This window comes from Phalacrocorax aristotelis, chromosome 22 (genome assembly GCF_949628215.1).
Source record: "Phalacrocorax aristotelis chromosome 22, bGulAri2.1, whole genome shotgun sequence".
Taxonomy (NCBI): domain Eukaryota; kingdom Metazoa; phylum Chordata; class Aves; order Suliformes; family Phalacrocoracidae; genus Phalacrocorax; species Phalacrocorax aristotelis.
The window spans coordinates 2,201,610-2,219,522 of NC_134297.1; the positions used below are offsets into that span (position 1 = coordinate 2,201,610).

General features: G+C 47.0%; 2 protein-coding genes across 3 annotated transcripts in view; both read right to left on the reverse strand.

The window, feature by feature from the left end:
- Nucleotides 1–9,299: 9,299 nt before the first annotated feature.
- PTS (6-pyruvoyltetrahydropterin synthase) lies at nt 9,300–13,355 on the reverse strand. The gene is made up of 6 exons (XM_075116348.1): nt 13,205–13,355; nt 12,241–12,320; nt 11,768–11,790; nt 10,754–10,810; nt 10,363–10,433; nt 9,300–9,842 (listed from the first exon to the last, which is right to left on the reverse strand). The coding sequence occupies exons 1-6, from the start codon at nt 13,276–13,278 to the stop codon at nt 9,701–9,703; spliced, it is 447 nt and encodes a 148-aa protein (XP_074972449.1). The 5' UTR covers nt 13,279–13,355; the 3' UTR covers nt 9,300–9,700.
- A 3,832-nt stretch (nt 13,356–17,187) lies between these two features.
- The window catches only part of LOC142067580 (succinate dehydrogenase [ubiquinone] cytochrome b small subunit, mitochondrial-like), a 54,611-nt gene continuing 53,885 nt past the window's right edge, over nt 17,188–17,913 (reverse strand). For both annotated transcript variants that reach the window (XM_075116350.1, XM_075116351.1), the window contains one exon: nt 17,188–17,882. In XM_075116350.1, the coding sequence (XP_074972451.1) occupies nt 17,769–17,882 (114 nt within the window). In that variant the 3' untranslated portion in view covers nt 17,188–17,768. The remainder of the gene's footprint in view (nt 17,883–17,913) is intronic.

The window sequence follows — 17,913 nt, forward strand, 5'->3', positions numbered from 1 at the left end:
ACCAAGGGCAAGTCCTCCCTGACCAGCCTAGTGGCCTATGATGGAGTGACCGCATCAGCGGACAAGGGAGGAGCTATGGATGTCATCTATCTGGACTTCTGTAAGGCCTTTGACACGGTCCCCCACAGCATCCTTCTCACTAAACTGGGGAGATACGGATTTGATGGGTGGGCTGTTCGGTGGATAAGGAACTGGTTGGACGGTTGCATCGAGATAGCAGTGGACAACGGCTTGATGTCCAGATGGAGACCAGTGACGAGTGGTGTGCCTCAGGGGTCTGTACTGGGACCAGTACTATTTAATATCTTCATCAATGACATAGTGGGATCAGGTGTACCCTCAGCAAGTTTGCAGATGACGCCAAGCTGAGCAGTACAGTTGACAGACTGTTGTCCAGAGAGACCTGGACAAGCTGGAGAGGTGGGCCTGTGAGAACCTCAAGAGGTTCAACAAGGCCAAATGCACCTGGGTCAGGGCAAGCCCTGTTATCAATACAGGCTGGGGGATGAAGGAATGGAGAGCAGCCCTGCAGAGAAGGGCTTGGGGGTGTTGGTTGAGGAGAAACTCAACATGACCCGGCAATGTGCACTCACAGCCTAGAAGGCCAACCATACCCTGGGCTGCATCAAAAGCAGCGTGGACAGCAGGTCAAGGGAGGTGATTCTGCCCCTCTACTCCGCCCTTGTGGCACCACACATGGGGTGCTGCATCCAGCTCTGGAGCCCCCAGCACAAGAAGGACAGGGACCTGTTGAGGCAGGTCCAGAGGAGGGCCACAAAATTGATACAGGGGCTGGAGAACCTCTCTTATGAAGACAGGCTGAGAGAGTTGGGGTTGTTCAGCCTGGAGAAGAGAAGGCTGCAGGGAGACCTTATTGCAGCCTTCCAGTACTTAAAGAAGGACTATAGGAGGGATGGGGGCAATCTCTTTAACAAGGCCTGCTGTGACAGGACAAGGGGTGATGGTTTTAAACTAAAGGAGGGTAGATTTAGACTAGATATAAGGAAGAAGTGTTTTACTATGAGGGTGGTGAAACACTGGCCCAGGTTGCCCAGAGAGGTGGTAGATGTCCCATCTCTAGAAACATTCAAGGTCAGGTTGGACGGGGCTCTGAGCAACCCGATCTAGCTGAAGATGTCCCTGCGCACTGCAGGGGGGTTGGACTAGATGACCTCTAAAGGCCCCTTGCAACCTAAACCATTCTGTTTTTCTCCCCCTGAGCCATGCCCTTTTTCTCCCTGCTAAGGCTGATTCTGCTTTAAAATGGGAGCATCTTACTCAACTCTGTTGCTTGTTCAAATTTCATCTATCTCAAAAAGCCATGGTTTGCTTCAAAGAAAATTATTCCTCTCTCTCATACTGTTAGGCTTCTGAATACAAGTATAATCTTTCACTTGTTTCATACTAATCTCCACTGCTTTTCCTGTTTCCTGGTGGATTGTAGAGTGATTGATTTGTAAAGTCAGGAGTCCAAAGCACAATTTCACAGATGACATTTTAACCACCTAGTGCCTGGAGTGATGCACTAATGGAGTATTTCTGCAGAATTTAGTATAAATAAATTTTGAGGGTCCAGCTATTAAAATTGGCATCTGTTTCCAGGCAGGGTAATTCGCAAAGGTCTGAATATGTTGTATCTTCTGCTATTGCAGCGCACAACACAGTAAAATTCTAATCAGTGCTATAACTTACTTTCCAATTTTGATCTCACTATTGATAAGTCTATCTTGTAAGATTACAGCTCTTTGCCTTGGATAATATATATGAAATTTATTTTAAATATCTTTGTGGCAACTCCCATTTACGGCATCATCTATGAGTGCAGGGCATTCAGAGCAATGCAGTTCACCTCCTGCTGGCTTTAACTCACTGATAAGCCTTATCAGTGGCATTCTCATTAACTTTCACACTGTTCAGCAGCAAATACTAGCATTTCCTTTTACATCCCTGTCTAATTTCCCTGGTAAAACTTATTTCACACATGTAACAGGAAAAGGAGTGTAAAGGGTACTGCACTGCAACTGGGAATTTGAACCCAACATACTGGAATTCCCTTGCTTTAGCAGGAAGAGAAATAAGGGTGAAGCCTGCAACGCCCAAGAAACTCACATCACTGGGTAAAAGACATTGCTGAGACTAAAACATGTGCAATTGCTGTAGATAATAAAAAAAAAGCCAAACATAGTAGCTGTCAAGAACACTAAGAAAAGAACTAGCATCACCTAGGTTTCCAACCCTGAAGTGCAGGCAAAGTAAGACACTCATTTGATTCAGAGCTAAATGTCCCAAGAGACAAGAACATGCCACATTATCTGGCCCTGCCACCAGGACAGCTGCCTCTGTCTTCCCTTTTTGCCCCAAAGGCAGTCATGGAGCCACTCCACCACAGAATCTGGATCAGGATGTCAAGTATTTTGCTGAACTTGTGAGTTCTGCAGCAGAAACATACAGCAGAGACCAACGAGGTCCTACAGCTGTGTGCATGCATGTAGAGGACAAATGAGTAATTATCACATATGAGACAGCCCTTTTTCCTAGAAAATGCCCCCTTAGCAGCTCTCCAGCCCACCTTCACTTCAGAGAAAGCCGCAATGCTTTCATGCGTGGCCAGGTACACTGATATGAGGAAGGTCCGTGGAAACAAGACAGTTTGTCTCCCTGGCCCATTTCCAACACTTGCCAGAGAGCTGCCAGTAAAGAGCAGCCAGTATTAAAAGCGCATTGCTGGGGTGCTGGGAGGTCAGGACTCATTGGTGCAGTCAGCCAGGTCTGCTAAACCCAGAGCTCTGCGGTCTCTCAGTCCTGGGCTTCCTTCTGCTAACTCTAATTCATCCAGGCCCCAAAATCTGGTCACTTAGTTCAACCTTCATTCCTGTGACAGTCTCTGGGTCTCACACTGGGGAAACTTCAGATCATTGTTTGAAAGACTCCAGAGCCAGCAGCCAATATGGACTGACACTCTGATTCACAGCCTGAAACAAGCCTGGGACAAACATATTTCTTCTTTTCCTTAGTGTTGTAAATCAGTCAGTTCCATTTGCAGCTCAGCATAGAGCCTTGCTCTGCACACACGGAACAACCTCTGGGAGACCCTGCCAGATGGAGGGTGGTACAAAGTCAACAACATGGCATCTGACAGGGACTTCATTGTATACAGAGACAGAGAAGAGTCTCTGAAGTCTATCAGATGAACCCTGAAGCCCGATTCTTCAGGACATACCTATGAAATCTTGAGATAATCACGAGTAGGAATCTGTAACTGAAAGTATTTAGCTTTAAAACAATGGTTAATAATTTAACAGAGTGATTACAGCAAACAGATAAAGCTCCGTTAAAATTTTTCCCACCCTTTCACTGACTTCCAGTAGTTCCTGAACTTTGAATAGCTGTTGGGCTATCCCAGGTGATGCATACTACCTCAAAAAAAAAAAATCAGCAGAACGGCCCCAACCTCCTGGACCACAGATTTCACTTCTCATTAATATATTTTACCACAGATACAGCAGGATGAAGTGCATCGCTCACCCTGGAAGTAACCCAACAATCAGGAATAAACATTATTTTCTTAATTTACATCACTCCAAAATCCCACTGCTGCAGAACAAGATGTAGTTTTAGCCCAGGGTCTCTTATTCACTGTACCCATCCCTTCTGGTGGAAATATGGCAATATTTACTCTCTCAGCAGCTCACTGGGGAGGGATAGGAATAACAGGAGAGAGGCAAGTAATACCTACAAATCTGCAGCAGAAACATTTGGCACAGAGGTGCCTTGTCTTGGGACAGCATTGTTTAGTCCTTTGCCACATCCACAGACATTTCTATGCAACTTTCAGAGCAGCTGTTGAGTCTTCCAAACCAGTGCTTCAGTAGCATCTGAATAAACAAATCCTACCCCGGTACAGTAAAAGCTTGCTTTCCCTCCCATTCTAATGACTCTGTTGTAATTATGGACACCCACACACACACCAATAAAAAGAACATTGGAGTGGGCAAAGCACGCAAACATCCGAAAATGCCCCAACCACAGCTTTGCCATAAAACAGCTCCCCTTTCACTTATATGGTATGATCACACCCTCTTTCACTCAGGCCCTGGCCTCACTGACTACTCAGGAGAAATAATACTCATTGCAGGGGGAGAGCCACAAAATGCCCCTTAACCCCCACAGTTGTTCTTTTCACTAGCACCACTTTCCCTGTGGCTTTATGCTCTACTTCTGATTAGTCCCCCCATTGCTGCTGGGACACGAAGACTGCTGCTAATTAGAGCCAGGGATGGAGCAAACCTCCTAATGAGCTTTAAAGTACAATTTGATTCATTACTGCACAGCCTAAATGACGACTGCCTACAGGAGGAGGGAACTGTGTTTGAGGGCCCCTAGGCTTCCTCTCATTTCCAGCCTGTGCCTCTGCAGACACCCACCCCAGGCAGGGCCCCTGAAAAATGAGGAACGTGCAGTGAGCAGCTAGGAAAATGTTAGCCCTCCTGCCCTCAGCTGCGAACTCTGAGGCAGAGACAGGGATGAGCCCTCTCTCTCGGCAGCTCAGCAGCTCCTACTGACAGCAGCATCTTCTCTCCCAACAGCCCACAGCTCTGTTCACAGTGACCTTCCCAACCTCTTTGCAAGACAAAGCTGGGGACTCCCTGTTGCTTCATTCAACCTCTCATTCCCTCCCAAGGCACTGCCAGTCTGGGGCACCGAAGCAGGCACAGGTCCTGTGAAAACCCCTGCAGCCTTCCTTGCCTTCCAGGCACTGTGCACATACAGAAAGAAGCCACATTACAGGGGCAAACCTCAATTCAGGAATTGTAAGATATTGCCAGTTGCCTGAACTCAGAGGAACAGCTCCTGGTGTGGGCTCCATGTCCCATACACGGTCCCTTATCAGAACTGATGCCTGGATTATTTATTAACTCAGCCATTGTTGGGGCTACAATGAACTATAAATAACAGCCTAGGGAGTGGAACGTAAGACTGAGTGGCAGAACTTGGCTCAGTCCCAGCTGCTGTTTTTCACTTTGCTGATCCTTTCGTAATAGTGCCCCTTTTGCTCTGTGCTGTTTCAAAATTTCAGAAGTCATGGGAAAATTATCAGCTCCCACTCCCCACACTGCAAAAGCAGGGGCTGAACGCACAGTCTTCCTGTGGTCACTGTGTTTCAAGTACAGAAAAGAGAATAAGACTTTTTCTCCTTGCAGTGAGGCAGAATGGGAAAATGTTCCCTAGAAACAATTAATAAAAAAAGAAGAGCTGCTGGTAAACAGCTTTCCTTAGAAACTGGGCAGCTTCAAACTTTGCTTTGCTTCTAGTTGGCAGAACCAAATGATTATGTTAGCTGAAGCACAACATGAGCATAAGTGCAGTGCAGGCAACTGAGCTGGCCAGCTTCTTGCACAGGCTCCCTATTCACTCAGTCCCTGCCTTGGCACTACTCCTCTTCTATATACCCTGGTGATTTATCTTTCCATGTGACAGGAAGGCAGAACTGGGGTTTCCCTCTCAGTCCCTACTAAAACTGCACAGCACTTTCCTGGTCTTGGTGTCACTATACTGCTATTGACTTTTACGGGCACTAAAGCGGGAAGTCTTGCTCCTACAGTAACTCCCCTGGGATCAGCTTTGACCTTTTAATTGCTGCCTTGTACCCCACCATCACCTGAACAGTTCTACTGTGAACAATTTCATCATTCAGTATCGAAGTTACAGCACAGAGATGCTTAACATTTAATTATGAGTTAATTTTCTCCTTATATAACTCTCCCTTCCTAACCTGTGAATCTGAAGGCTGATTCCTACAGAGATTTCCCTACAGGCAGCTCACACGCACCTGCAAAGATCAACACCCTCCTGAGCAAGAAAAGGGACAGAATACACTGTAATTTCTCAGGACGTGAACAATTATGATTCCAGCTCTGATATTGCTGACCCCCTTCACCCAAGTCACTATCCAGTCAACCAGTTTATTTCCAGCTCCCCAGATCTGCTGCCATGTAAACTGGAGAGATCAGAATAAAGGATATGAATACATCTCCAATATGCAAGACAGCAATAAATATAAATGCCCAAGCTATCGTGGGACTTCGTCAGGGTTATGTTGCAATGCAATAAAATATAATAAATTTCGGCTAGTTCTTTCTGGGCTAGCACCTGACTTTATGGTAGTAACAACAATGGGCTGTGCTACATATAACCATTTCTTTGCTTGTTTTTTGTCAACAATGTCAACAGCTAAATTACCTTTCTGGTAAAGACATCACATGATACGTTTTAGTCTCCATGACTCACTGAAGAGACCAAATGCTTTGTGAATCAGCAGCAGCAGCTATCATTCAGTATGATTTATATAACTTAAGCAAACCAGAATGACCTATCAAATTAGTGAAATACAGATGAGCAGGAGCATTCAGATAAGCTGCAAAGCCTCCCTGGCCAGAGCCCACACTGAAAAAAGCTGACTGGTTCCACACCTGGGAGGAGGAAAAAGGTGAGAAGGGGCAACAGTGTGTCAACAGCGCGTTCCTTTTATCCGACGCACTGAGCACTCTCTACTTGCATGACACTGGAATGAACCTTCAGCCAATTATTCACCAAAGCATAGCATCATAGAATCGTTAAGGTTGGAAAAGACCCTTAAGATCATCGAGTCCAAACACTAACCTATCACTGCCCTGTCCACCACTAAACCACATCCTCAAGCACCACATCTGCACGTCTTTTAAATACCTCCAGGGATGGAGACTCCACCACCTCTCTGGACAGCCTGTTCCAATGCTTGAAAACCCTTTTGGTGAAGAATTTTTTCCTAATATCCAACCTAAACTTCCCCTGGCGCACCTTGAGGCCGTTTCCTCTCGTCCTATCGCTTGTTACTTGGGAGAAGAGACCAACCCGCGCCTCGCTACAGCCTCCTTTCAGGCAGTTGCAGAGAGCGATAAGGTCTCCCCTCAGCCTCTTCTCCAGGCTAAACAACCCCAATTCCCTCAGCTGCTCCTCATAAGATTTGTTCTCCAGACCCTTCATCAACTTCACTGCCCATCTCTGGACACGCCCCAGCACCTCGATGTCCTTCTTGTAGTGAGGGGCCCAAAACTACACACAGTGCTTGAGATGGGGCCTCACCAGTGCCGAGTACAGGGGCACTATCACCTCCCTGCTCCTGCTGGCCACACTATTGCTGATACAAGCCAGGATGCCATTGGCCTTCTTGGCCACCTGGGGGCACTGCTGGCTCATGCTGTCAGCCAGCAACCCCAGGGCCTTTTCCTCAAGGCAGCTCTCCAACCACTCCTCCCCAAGCCTGTAGTGTTGCATGGGGTTGTTGTGACCCAAGTGCAGACCCGGCACTTGGCCTTGTTGAATCTCATACCGTTGGCTCCGGCCCAACAATCCAGCCTGTCAAGATCCCTGTGTAGAGCCTTCCTACCCTCAAGCAGATCAACACTCCTGCCCAACTTGGTGTCATCTGCAAACTTACTGAGGGTGGACTCAATCCCCTCATTCAGATCATCAATGAAGATACTGAACAGGACCAGCCCCAACACTGAGCCCTGGGGAACACCACTCATGACTGGTCGCCAACCAGATTTGACTCCATTCACTACTGCTATTTGGGCTCGGCCGACCAGCCAGTTTTTAACCCAGCGCAGCGCCATCTTTAAGAGGGGGGAAAAAACAAAAACCACAATGTTGGAGCTTCCATGACAGTGGTTTTGCTCTGCCAAAGAGACACGGTTGGAATATCCTTCATCTCCAGCCTTTTCTTATTATTCCCTTTCAGAATCTCATCCAGAAAGTTGGAGCAAAGATGGATCAAGGCAGGAGACAGCACAGAATTGTCCTCATATAAAGTAGCCATAGTTTAAAAGAAAGCAGTCAAAGTATTTCTTGGCACTGTAAAAACTAATTTCTAGCAGAACTGGTACCTATAGGAGGATACTTTACCCTCAGCCTGTAGTAGAATGTGGACAAGGTTAACTGTTAGGCAAGCTTCATTAAACCTTTCTAAATGGTGCTGTTTGCTACCATTATTCAGATGCATAATTTCCTTGCAGAGCAAGGGAACTATTACCCTGGATATCATTTTTTTTATAATATGCATTAAGTTGTTCTTTGTGGCCATACCTAATTACTCTTCAAGAAGTTGCTCTTGTGATAAAGAGAATCACCGCACCGCACTATCACTTCTGCCTCTGGCGGACAGGTTGATCTTATAGCTCTTAACCACAGCAATTGTACAATAACTGTTCCCCAACTGTTTTTACATGCATTCCTCTTCCAGTACTTCGCTTCCACAGTATGCATACAATTTCAGAAATCTTCAGAATAATTTGGTTAGTGTTCATTTAAACTCATTCCACAGCCTCACCCTTTGGTAACAACCTCTGGTGAACAGTGCTGCATCTCCTGATCTGCAAGCGACAGCAGGAACCTGCAGCCCTGATGACTGGTGCATACTAAGTGCTTCTTTTGCCTACAAGGCCTTCCCGACATGGGATTCTGATGACTTAAGTACCAAGTAACTGTTGATCATCACAGCAGGAACACAAGCTGACTACATTCTCCAGAAAGATCAGAGAGTTTGATCCTGTTCCTACAGAACTTATAAAAACTTCCCTAAGAAAAACATGCTTGATATGGCTGCTTGTGCTAACAAGCTTTCAGGGGGCTCCAATGGATATGGGACTGAGGTATCACAGGTCCTTCCCTACTATTTTAGCTGTCTATGATCAGATGCAGAATGGAAAATCTCCTGTAGCAGCGATGACTCCTCAGCAAGGTAAGGATTATGTCTACATGTCTGTACTTACTGTGAGTTGACATAGAACCACAGGGTATCTAAAAGTGACTACGTGCACTACAATGAGACAAAATCCACCAGAACTTTCTAAGATGAAAAGCATCTTCTCAGCAAAACTTCACAAGAGTGGTATCTTTGGGACACCAGCTGGATAACCAGTATTTAAGGGTTTATACTCACCTACTTCCACTTTCACCCATGCATCAGGGCACTCTGACACCACTGGGGCTACGATGTTCCAACTTTGCATTTTCCTCAGCTTCCCATGCCAATTCTCAACAATATACTGTTCTCTTTAGCTCTGCAGTTTGGATTGGGAATTGCTTTGCAAACAACTATATTGCTCACTATACCAGTTCCTTATACAGAGAAAGACCTGCTAGCCACAAGAAAAAATGACCCTGTAACATGGGGGGGGGGGAGGGGGGAAGAGAATCGTGTAGTTCTCATTCTCAAGAATGTTCCCCTATTTGATCAAGAACCAAAACAACACCAAAGCCCAGGTTATTGAAAATCATAAATTAATCCAACATTTAATTAGAGAAAAATCAGAACCTTTTGTGACTGGACAGGACATACATTTTGCCAGGCCATCTCCTCTCTAGGAAGCTGCTTTATTTAACAAGGCACAATTGTAAATTTCACATCAGCTTGGTGATTTGGGTTTGCAAAACAGATGATGTTTTGCAAAGAAAATGTCTTGAGAAAAAGCAGAAAATCAACAAATTCTGAGAACCCAAATTGCTAGATTGCTGCAACAATTCATGTGAAACACCTGTATTTGTCCTTACGTAATACATAACCAATGTCTAGATGTAGGAAATACAGTGAGCAGGGTTGAAGTAATCCACTGATTTGATTATACAGCAGACTTTCTGACCAACTGAGCTGAAGCTCATTTCACTTCTCAGAGATTGTTTCTTCTCCTTTATAAATGACAATGTTCTGGTCCGTTTCATACACTTTGACTTTATAAAGGGTTCCCATGGGCAGGAGCTTCTTGAGGTTTTCCCAGATGAATACTGCAACATTCTCTGTGGTGCTAAGAGTGAAACATGAGCAGATTCAGAACTGACAGCAATGATTTGAGGCTGTACCCAGCATCGGCCAGGGGAGATGCTAGAGGCTACAGGGAACCATGCAGCAACTTTCACATGACACCCTGAATGTAAATGGGGCTTGAACCATTTTCAGAAGACATGGGTGAAAAGAGGTCTAATTAACAGGTCATATCTGTCTCCCCAAGCTGTCCACAAAGCAGGCTCATGTGACAAGTGTCAGTCTACAAAGGGCTCCTCAGGTGCAAGCAAGTGGTGCCTTCCTGGGTATGTGGGACAGCAGCTGCCCCAGCAGGCCTGCACCCAGCCCAGCAGAGTGAGGCAGGCTGCATGGCAGCAGGGCTGGAAGGTAGGCAGGGCACCCAGCACCTGACATGCTCAAGTGTGTGTCATAGGTGTGTTACACACACAGGTATCAAGGCTGCTCTTTCAGATGTAGGACTAAGCCTTGAAGACTGTCCCTTGACCCTGCAACCAATGCCACAAGGAGTCCCCATCACCCACCTCACAACCTCAGCAAAGTACGGCACATCCTTATCCAGGTTTTTGTGATCAAGTGGTTCCATGATTGCTTCCTGCAGAAACAAAACAGTGACAATCTTGTCCAGGTTGGTGAGTGGAGTTGGGGTTCAAATTACCACGCAAATGGGATTAAAGCAAGGCAACAGTATGTAAAAAAAGGATAAGAGCCCTACATATACCTGTTAACCTCCTAGCTGGAGACATAGGACTGCTTCACATCACAGTGCTAAAGCATTCTAGCCTTAAATCATTCCTTAATTTCTTCTTTATTTTCTACCATCATCAACTCACCGTGTCTCCACCCTGGTACTAGACAAATTGCTAAGCTCTAACCAATTCTCCCAGAGGATGTGTAGGAAAAGAGTGCTATTACCTGCATATATTCTTTCAGGTCTGTCAGGTTTATAACCATTCCTGAGATTGGGTCAATCTGCAGAAAAAAAAAAAAGGGAGATTAGTAGCCTAGCTACACATCCTTATTACCAAGGCTGCCGTGAGCCTGTACAAATGAGACTGTGGATGTCTCTGCACTCAGGACACCTGAGCCACAAGAAAAACATCTTTCCACCTTCACACACTGAGTTCCAGCTCTACTCCTGTGATGTTCCCATAAGGTAGATACAGCATACAAACAACTCATAAAAGCTGACACCAGGGAGGAAAAACTCACTGAAACACTCAGTGTTCAAACAACAATCTACCATGCATTAAACTGCTGGGTTGAACAACCAGGGGCAAAACAGAGACCAGCCTAAGCTCAGGGTATCCTCCATATGGAGAAGGCACAGCTCCAGGAACAAAATCAGGTTGTGTACTTCACAGCATATTTGGGGAATGTAGAAGGGAGAAGCTTTAAAATTTTAGTTTCAAATCTGAATAGAAACCCCCCTTCCTATGAACTGGGAATCTTCAAAAAGTTGTTTGGAAAACATCAAAACCGAAGTGCTACCTAAAAAACTCTGAAGAATACACCAAACAATGACAGGATGAAGGGTGAAGAAGTGGAAAAGCAGAATTTCCGTTTAGATTTGCAGCAAAGCACCTCAATAAAACACCAGAGAGAATCAGTTACTGGAAGTGCGAAGCCTCCCTGTGGCTCAGCAGTCATCCAAAGGTGCCCCACAGATCTGACCAGAGCCCATACATTCTGCAGGGAGGCTCTGGCAGACTTACATTAAATATGGTCACCTGCAAATCCTTGTTAGACGCAAGGTGAATAGGACAGTGATTACAGAAAACCTTCTTCTATAGTGATCTGTACAGAGTTTCCACAAACACCCTGGGAAACCTAGCAACTGAGCTAGAACTTCAGTACTGTGGAAGAAGGGGACACATCTATCCTGCCACCCTAAGGAACGTAAAAAAAAAAAAGTTAAATCACACTTACCTCTCCACGTACAGTGACTATAACTGAAAAAAAGAAAATATTCGGTCACAATGACACCATGAACCTAACAACAAAGTACACTACTGATTGGGACAGACAAGCCATTCATCACTAATCCACAAGGACTGGTGCAGGCTTCCCAGCACTTAAAAGTGGAACTGTTTTTATAAAATGGGTATCCACTCCATAAAGAATAATGACTCAGAGTCACCCAGCTCATCAGAGAAGTAATTCTCCAAGGTCTGATGCCCAGAGACACAAACTATCCCTGAAGTGCCCCTTGCAGGCAGAGATAAGACTAGATGACCTCTCAAGTACCTACTCCCTGTGGCAGCCTGCACCCTACACTCTCAAGATCAGAGTCTCTTGATCAGCAAAGGCTTCTGGACAATGCAGACACCCTATGTGCCCGTACAAGCACCAAACCCCTGAGATCATAAGATGTGGAGTCAGCTTGTAAGTCAACTCCTTACCTTTATAGTTGTGTCCATGGCCATTTGGATTGTTGCATTTCCCAAACAGCTTCAGGTTTTCTTCATCACTCAATAATTTACTGTGAGAAATACAGACATGGCATTTCAGGATGCATTACAGATGTTCATGGCTTCACTTCAACTGTTACTGCTTTCTAGCTCTTCCATCTCTTCACTCTCCCAAATTTAACCCACTACCTTTTCCTACTCAGGAGGCACAAACAGAACTGGAGAAGTATTTGGCCCATTTAAAAATGTTGTTGACAATGGGGTTTTTTTTTCCCCCTGTGGTTTTGTATTTATACATTCAGGTTTCATAACAACTGCCTAATACCACTGCTGTATAAACACCAACAGCTACTCACTTACTAACGTGGCAAGATCACCTGGGCTCCTAGGAGGAAGTGCCTGGAGCAAACTACTCATATTATTATCAACTAAGAAAGCTTAGGGAGCTTCCCCAGGTAGTATAAAGGACAACCACCCTCTTTGAAGCTTTCCTTTGAAGGAATTCAAGCGCCTACTCCGAGGAGTATTTCAGGTCAAGGCACTCTTTAGGAATACGTAAGTTTTGAGAAAAAGGTGACAGATTGGGGACACGGCAAGTTACTTAAAAGCTGCGAGCTCTAATAACCTGCACCATGTGAAAACAAAACTTCAGTTCTCATTAAACCTAATTAGGCACTGATGTCTAAAATCAGGATCGGCCACCACAGGCTGCAGAAAACGGACTAGAGCAAAGAGGACCGGGAAGCGCCGGACAGCACGCACACCGGCCGAGCTGGGCCCCCGCCTCCGGAGAGGTCACCTGCAACGCGCTAACGCAAACGCCCCGCAGCTCTGCGAGGCCTCTCTGCCTTTCCACCCGGGACGGCTCCCAGGGCCAGGGGGCGAGGTGCAGCCGGGCTGCCGCGGGTGTGCCCGCGTCCCGGGCGGCGGGGCCGGGCGTGCCGCGGCCGCTCACCTGTGCAGCCGGTGGCAGGCGCTAAAGGAGACGGCGCGGGAGAGCCGCGCCAGCCGGGCTGCGGGCGGTGCCATGGCAGGGCCGCGGCGGGCGGCGCTTCCGCGCTGGCGTGGCCGCCTCCATCCGGGCCCCGGGACGGAGCGGCGGCTCGGCAGCGCCGCCCGCGGGAGCCGAGCGCCGGGCCGCGGGCGGTGCCTGAGCCCTGGCCCCGCCCTGCCAGCCGAGGTACCTGCGTGTTCCGTGGGGCGCAGGGCTGAGCTCCTCGGGCTGCTCCCCCGGGGCGCTGCGGCGGGGTCTCCCTTGGGCCCGCCGCATCTTGCCCAGACCCGCAAGCAAAACGCCTTTTGTTCCGTGCCGTAGCGCGGCTGCTCCTCCGTGTCCCCGGCTAATGTCTCACAGAATCACAAAATGGTCTGGGTTGGAAGGGACCTTAAAGACCATCTAGTTCCAACCCCCTGCCGTGGGCAGGGACACCTTCCGCTAGACCAGGTTGCTCAAAGCCCCGTCCAACCTGGCCTTGAACACTTCCAGGGATGGGGCAGCCACAGCCTCTCTGGGCAGCCTGTGCCAGCGCCACACCGCCCTCACAGTGAAGGACTTCCTCCTTACAGCTAATCTGAATCTACCCTCTTCCCGTTTAAAGCCATCACCCCTTGTCCTGTCGCTACATGTCCTTGTAAAAAGCCCCTCTCCGGCTTTCTTGTTGGCCCCATTCAGGTACTGGAAGGCTGCTAAAAGGTCTGCCTGGAGCCTTCTCTTCTCCAGGCTGAACAACCCCAACTCTCTCAGCCCATCTTCATAGGAGAGGGGCTCCAGCCCTCGGATCATCTTCGTGGCCCTCCTCCGGACCCGCCTCAACAGGTCCCTGTCCTTCTTGCGCTGGGGGCTCCAGAGCTGGATGCAGCACCCCATGCGGGGTGCCACTAGAGCGGAGTAGAGGGGAACCATCACTTCCCTCGACCTGCTGGTCACACTTCTTTTGGTGCAGCCCAGGGTATGGTTGGCTTTCTGGGCTGCAAGCGCACATTGCCGGGTCATGTTGAGCTTCTCCTCAACCAACACCCCCAAGTCCTTCTCCTCAGGGCTGCTCTCCATCCATTCGCTTCCCAACCTGTGTTTGTGCTTGGGATTGCCCCGACTCATGTGCAGGACCTTACCCTTGGCCTCCACACATACTACAACATTGTATGAGCCAGTGATACAGAGAGAATATAAAAAAGGCTGTTACGTGCCACTGTGTCAGCTCTACCAAACGCAGGTATGATAACAGCGCCAATGGACCATCAGTGTGATCCGCTGTAGCGAATGCTTTCCTACACCAGCTGTTTACTAGCTCACTTTTCACTAAATCACTGAGTGATGCAGAAAACTGGGAGCTTTCTGAGAACAGCAATCAAAATCATGGGGATCACCATGACGATAAGAAGCAGCTGTTAAAACATTTCTACATGGGCTTCCAGGGGAGAGAAGGATCAGTTCTGAAGGACTGAATGTGAATCTGAAAAATATGCATTGCATTTTCTAGTTCAAATTGCTGTTGTTCATCTGTGTCTAAGTGGGCATGGTACGATGGTACAGGGAGAAGTGATGCTCTGTGTGTGTGTGTGTGTGATGAGCTAACCTTTCAGCTTAGTTCAAATTCTGCTTTAGAGAACATACACAAAAACTCTCTTGGACTACATCAAAGCTCCTCATTTGCATTATCTAGGCTGCTGGGCTGGTAAATGTGAGGCCCAGGAACAGAATGAGCTGAGATGTGCACCAAAAAAAGTGCATCAGTGAAACAAAACAAGCTCAAAAAGCAGGGGAGCTTTCTACAGTGTGGACTGGGGTTTGTTGCAGAACCAGATCAGAGACGTGAAATTTGTGCATCCAAGACAAAAGGTCTTTTCATTGAAGTTCCTCTTTCAAGGCATTTCATCCTCTCATTTGTTATGTAGAAGTAATGCTAGCAATATTTTGGCCTGTGGGCTAACAGTTTGACTTGCTTTTGTTTTCTTATATGACAATTGCAAGAAGTGTGTTTATAAATGCATCAGTAGCCAGCGGCGTGTCTGCCAAAGGAAAGCCCTCAGGCTTTGAATGCACTTGTAAGGTGTTTACACAGTAATCCAAGGAGAAGCAGTTCACAAAGCAATACTCATCTGAAGGTATCTAATTCCTATCTGCCTAAAATAACGGAGCTCTGTCCACTCCATACACTGTGGTATCTGAGGAGCCATTGTTAAAACTTTGAAAATGCCTTGCTCCCTGGTCATATGCCTGATTTGAGGTGGTTTATATAAAGTAAGCATACACAGCAGTCCTTCCCTGCACCAGTCATAGGAAGGGGCTGCCAGGCCTGTAGATTTCCTTTTCTATCCTGGCAAACTAATTTGACTTCTAGGATGGTTATGAACCTGACAGACTTGAGGGAGTGCACTCTGGTAATAGCATTCATGGGTGTTCAAACAGAGGAATCCATAAAGGGTGGTGATTTTCAGAAAGCTTTGGGAGAGGGGGTGGAACTGGGATTTCTCAGTGCTGCAGGCATTTGAATGGATGCAGCTGCATCAGTATATTCCTTTAATTTCTGGAAATCCTTGGTGCCTCAGGAATAACAGAGTGCACCTGCCAGTACATCAGCGTGGGAAAACTCCAAGCCTCAGGGCAGGATATCAAAAGTTCTGTATAACAGGAACAGGAGCAAAAACCAGCTCTTAAGGTAGTGGAGTACAGCCTCTGTGCACACAACAAAGGCCAGGGCTAGGATTGCATGCTGTTGGAGTACAGCTTTATAAACACAGCATGGATTTTGCACTGCAGGGCATCTTTCTCCCCCTGCACTACTGATCTACAGCCCTGCCTTGGTTACTCTGGCTGGTTGCAATTAACACAGGGCTCCACATGAACCTCTGAACCTTCCCCTTTCCCGCCTCACCAAGGAAAAAAGTTTAAAAAAGAACAAAAATGGTGATCAACTCTACCCGCCTTGATTAAGGACTTCCAGAACATCATTCAGCTTCCAGTCCTGGGGATGTGACCTCGCTGGGGGTTGTTTCCTCCCCACGTGGGTGACAGGCTACGGGAGGGCAATTCCACTGGCTGACATGGCAAGTTACAGACAGGGGACCGGCTGCAGCAGAGGAGGCAGCAGGTTGGCAGGGCTGGAGCACCAGCAAAGGGAGGTGTTTGCCATCTAGTGGCTTTGTGAGATAAGCTTTGACATGAGCCTCTTCCTCTGCCTTCTCAGTGCTGCAGCCCTGGTGTGTACAATCCTTATTTCTCCCCCTTGCCTTTTCCCAAGACCTGTAAGGAAGGTGAAGAAAGGTCAGAGAGGAGATAAAGCTGGGTTGCTTGGTTAGAGTGAGTTGGCTTTAATTTGTTCTGTTCTGGCTGCACTGGCCTCCAGAACAGCAGGAGCAAGTTTGCAAATAGGAAGCAAGGGCTTTCCTTCAAACCCTAGCACACAGGGGCTCATTTTTGCTCAAGGAAGTGGTTCAAAACATTCTCCAGGCTCCTCATAATGAAGCAATACAAAAAGTCCTTAATCCAGGAGGGGAATCCATTCACATGGAAGCCTTCAGTTTTCACAGTGGCCTTAAAGGCAGAGCCTGCAAGTGAAATGCCATAGAGGGCTTCTCTCAACACACCTATCCACCTACACCTCAGAGTTCAATAACTTTAAGAGCCTGGATGAGGAAGCAAGCATATAAGAGGGTGTTTGAATTTGATATGCTCAGCCTAACAGCAAAGGGGTATCAAGGCCACAATGGAGTTCAACATGTTTCATACTAATTGAATTAGAAGGAAAGCAGGAAATATTAGCTATCAGAGCTGTATCTAGCTATGCTGTTTAAGCAGGAGCATGGAGAAGATGTGTCATGCATCTCTACAAGACCAGGTAACATAATAAGGTGTGTGTCAGAGTTGCAGCCATTGCCTCTTGCGGCACAGCACAAAGTTGGCCATGGGTCTGGTGAAGGCAGGGAAAGAAAGGAAGATACTTCACAACGTTTTATTTGAGGGCACCATTAGTGTACAGAGAAAAGCACTACAAGGACAGCTTCTGTGAGTGTTTGCATCTGCTTGCTGGGCTTCACTGAAGGCAATCTTTATGCAATGGGGGTGAAATTACATCCCTTCATTGGGCCTACATGTTGCTAGCTGGTTTTACTCCTCTCTTCTGCTTTACACGTTTCAGCCAAAGTCACTGCCCTAAGTACCGATACTCTCTTCCCTTCAGAGCACGTTGCTACCAAGGGAAGGTAATGGTCATCTTAGATTCCATTTTCACCCTTCCAAGACTTATGCATGGCAGCCTTTGTGAACTGCTGCTATTTGGCCTATCAAGATAGTCAGAAAATTAAGATAAAGCAGTGGGCTCTTTGAGTGAGGGGGCTTCTGTCTTTCTCAACCCTTTGCTGTATATTGTTAGGAATATAGCAGGAACTCAGAGGATATGATAGAGAAAAAGTAGTTCCTTCGTCCAGAGCATAATGCAAAGGTGGGAGGTAAAAGAAAGCAGAGTTTTCTTTCTGAGCCTGACCCAGCCCTGAGTTACAGAAGGTGACAAGGTCTTCAGTCAGTGGGAAGTAAAGATGCCATGGAATCCATAAGGCATTTGCACTGCAACTTCCGCTCGCCCCAATTCTCTGAAGGTCTCTGCATCCAAGAGAAGCAGAAAAGCACTTCGGTTCTGCAGGATGAAAAGAAAGCCAGAATGAATG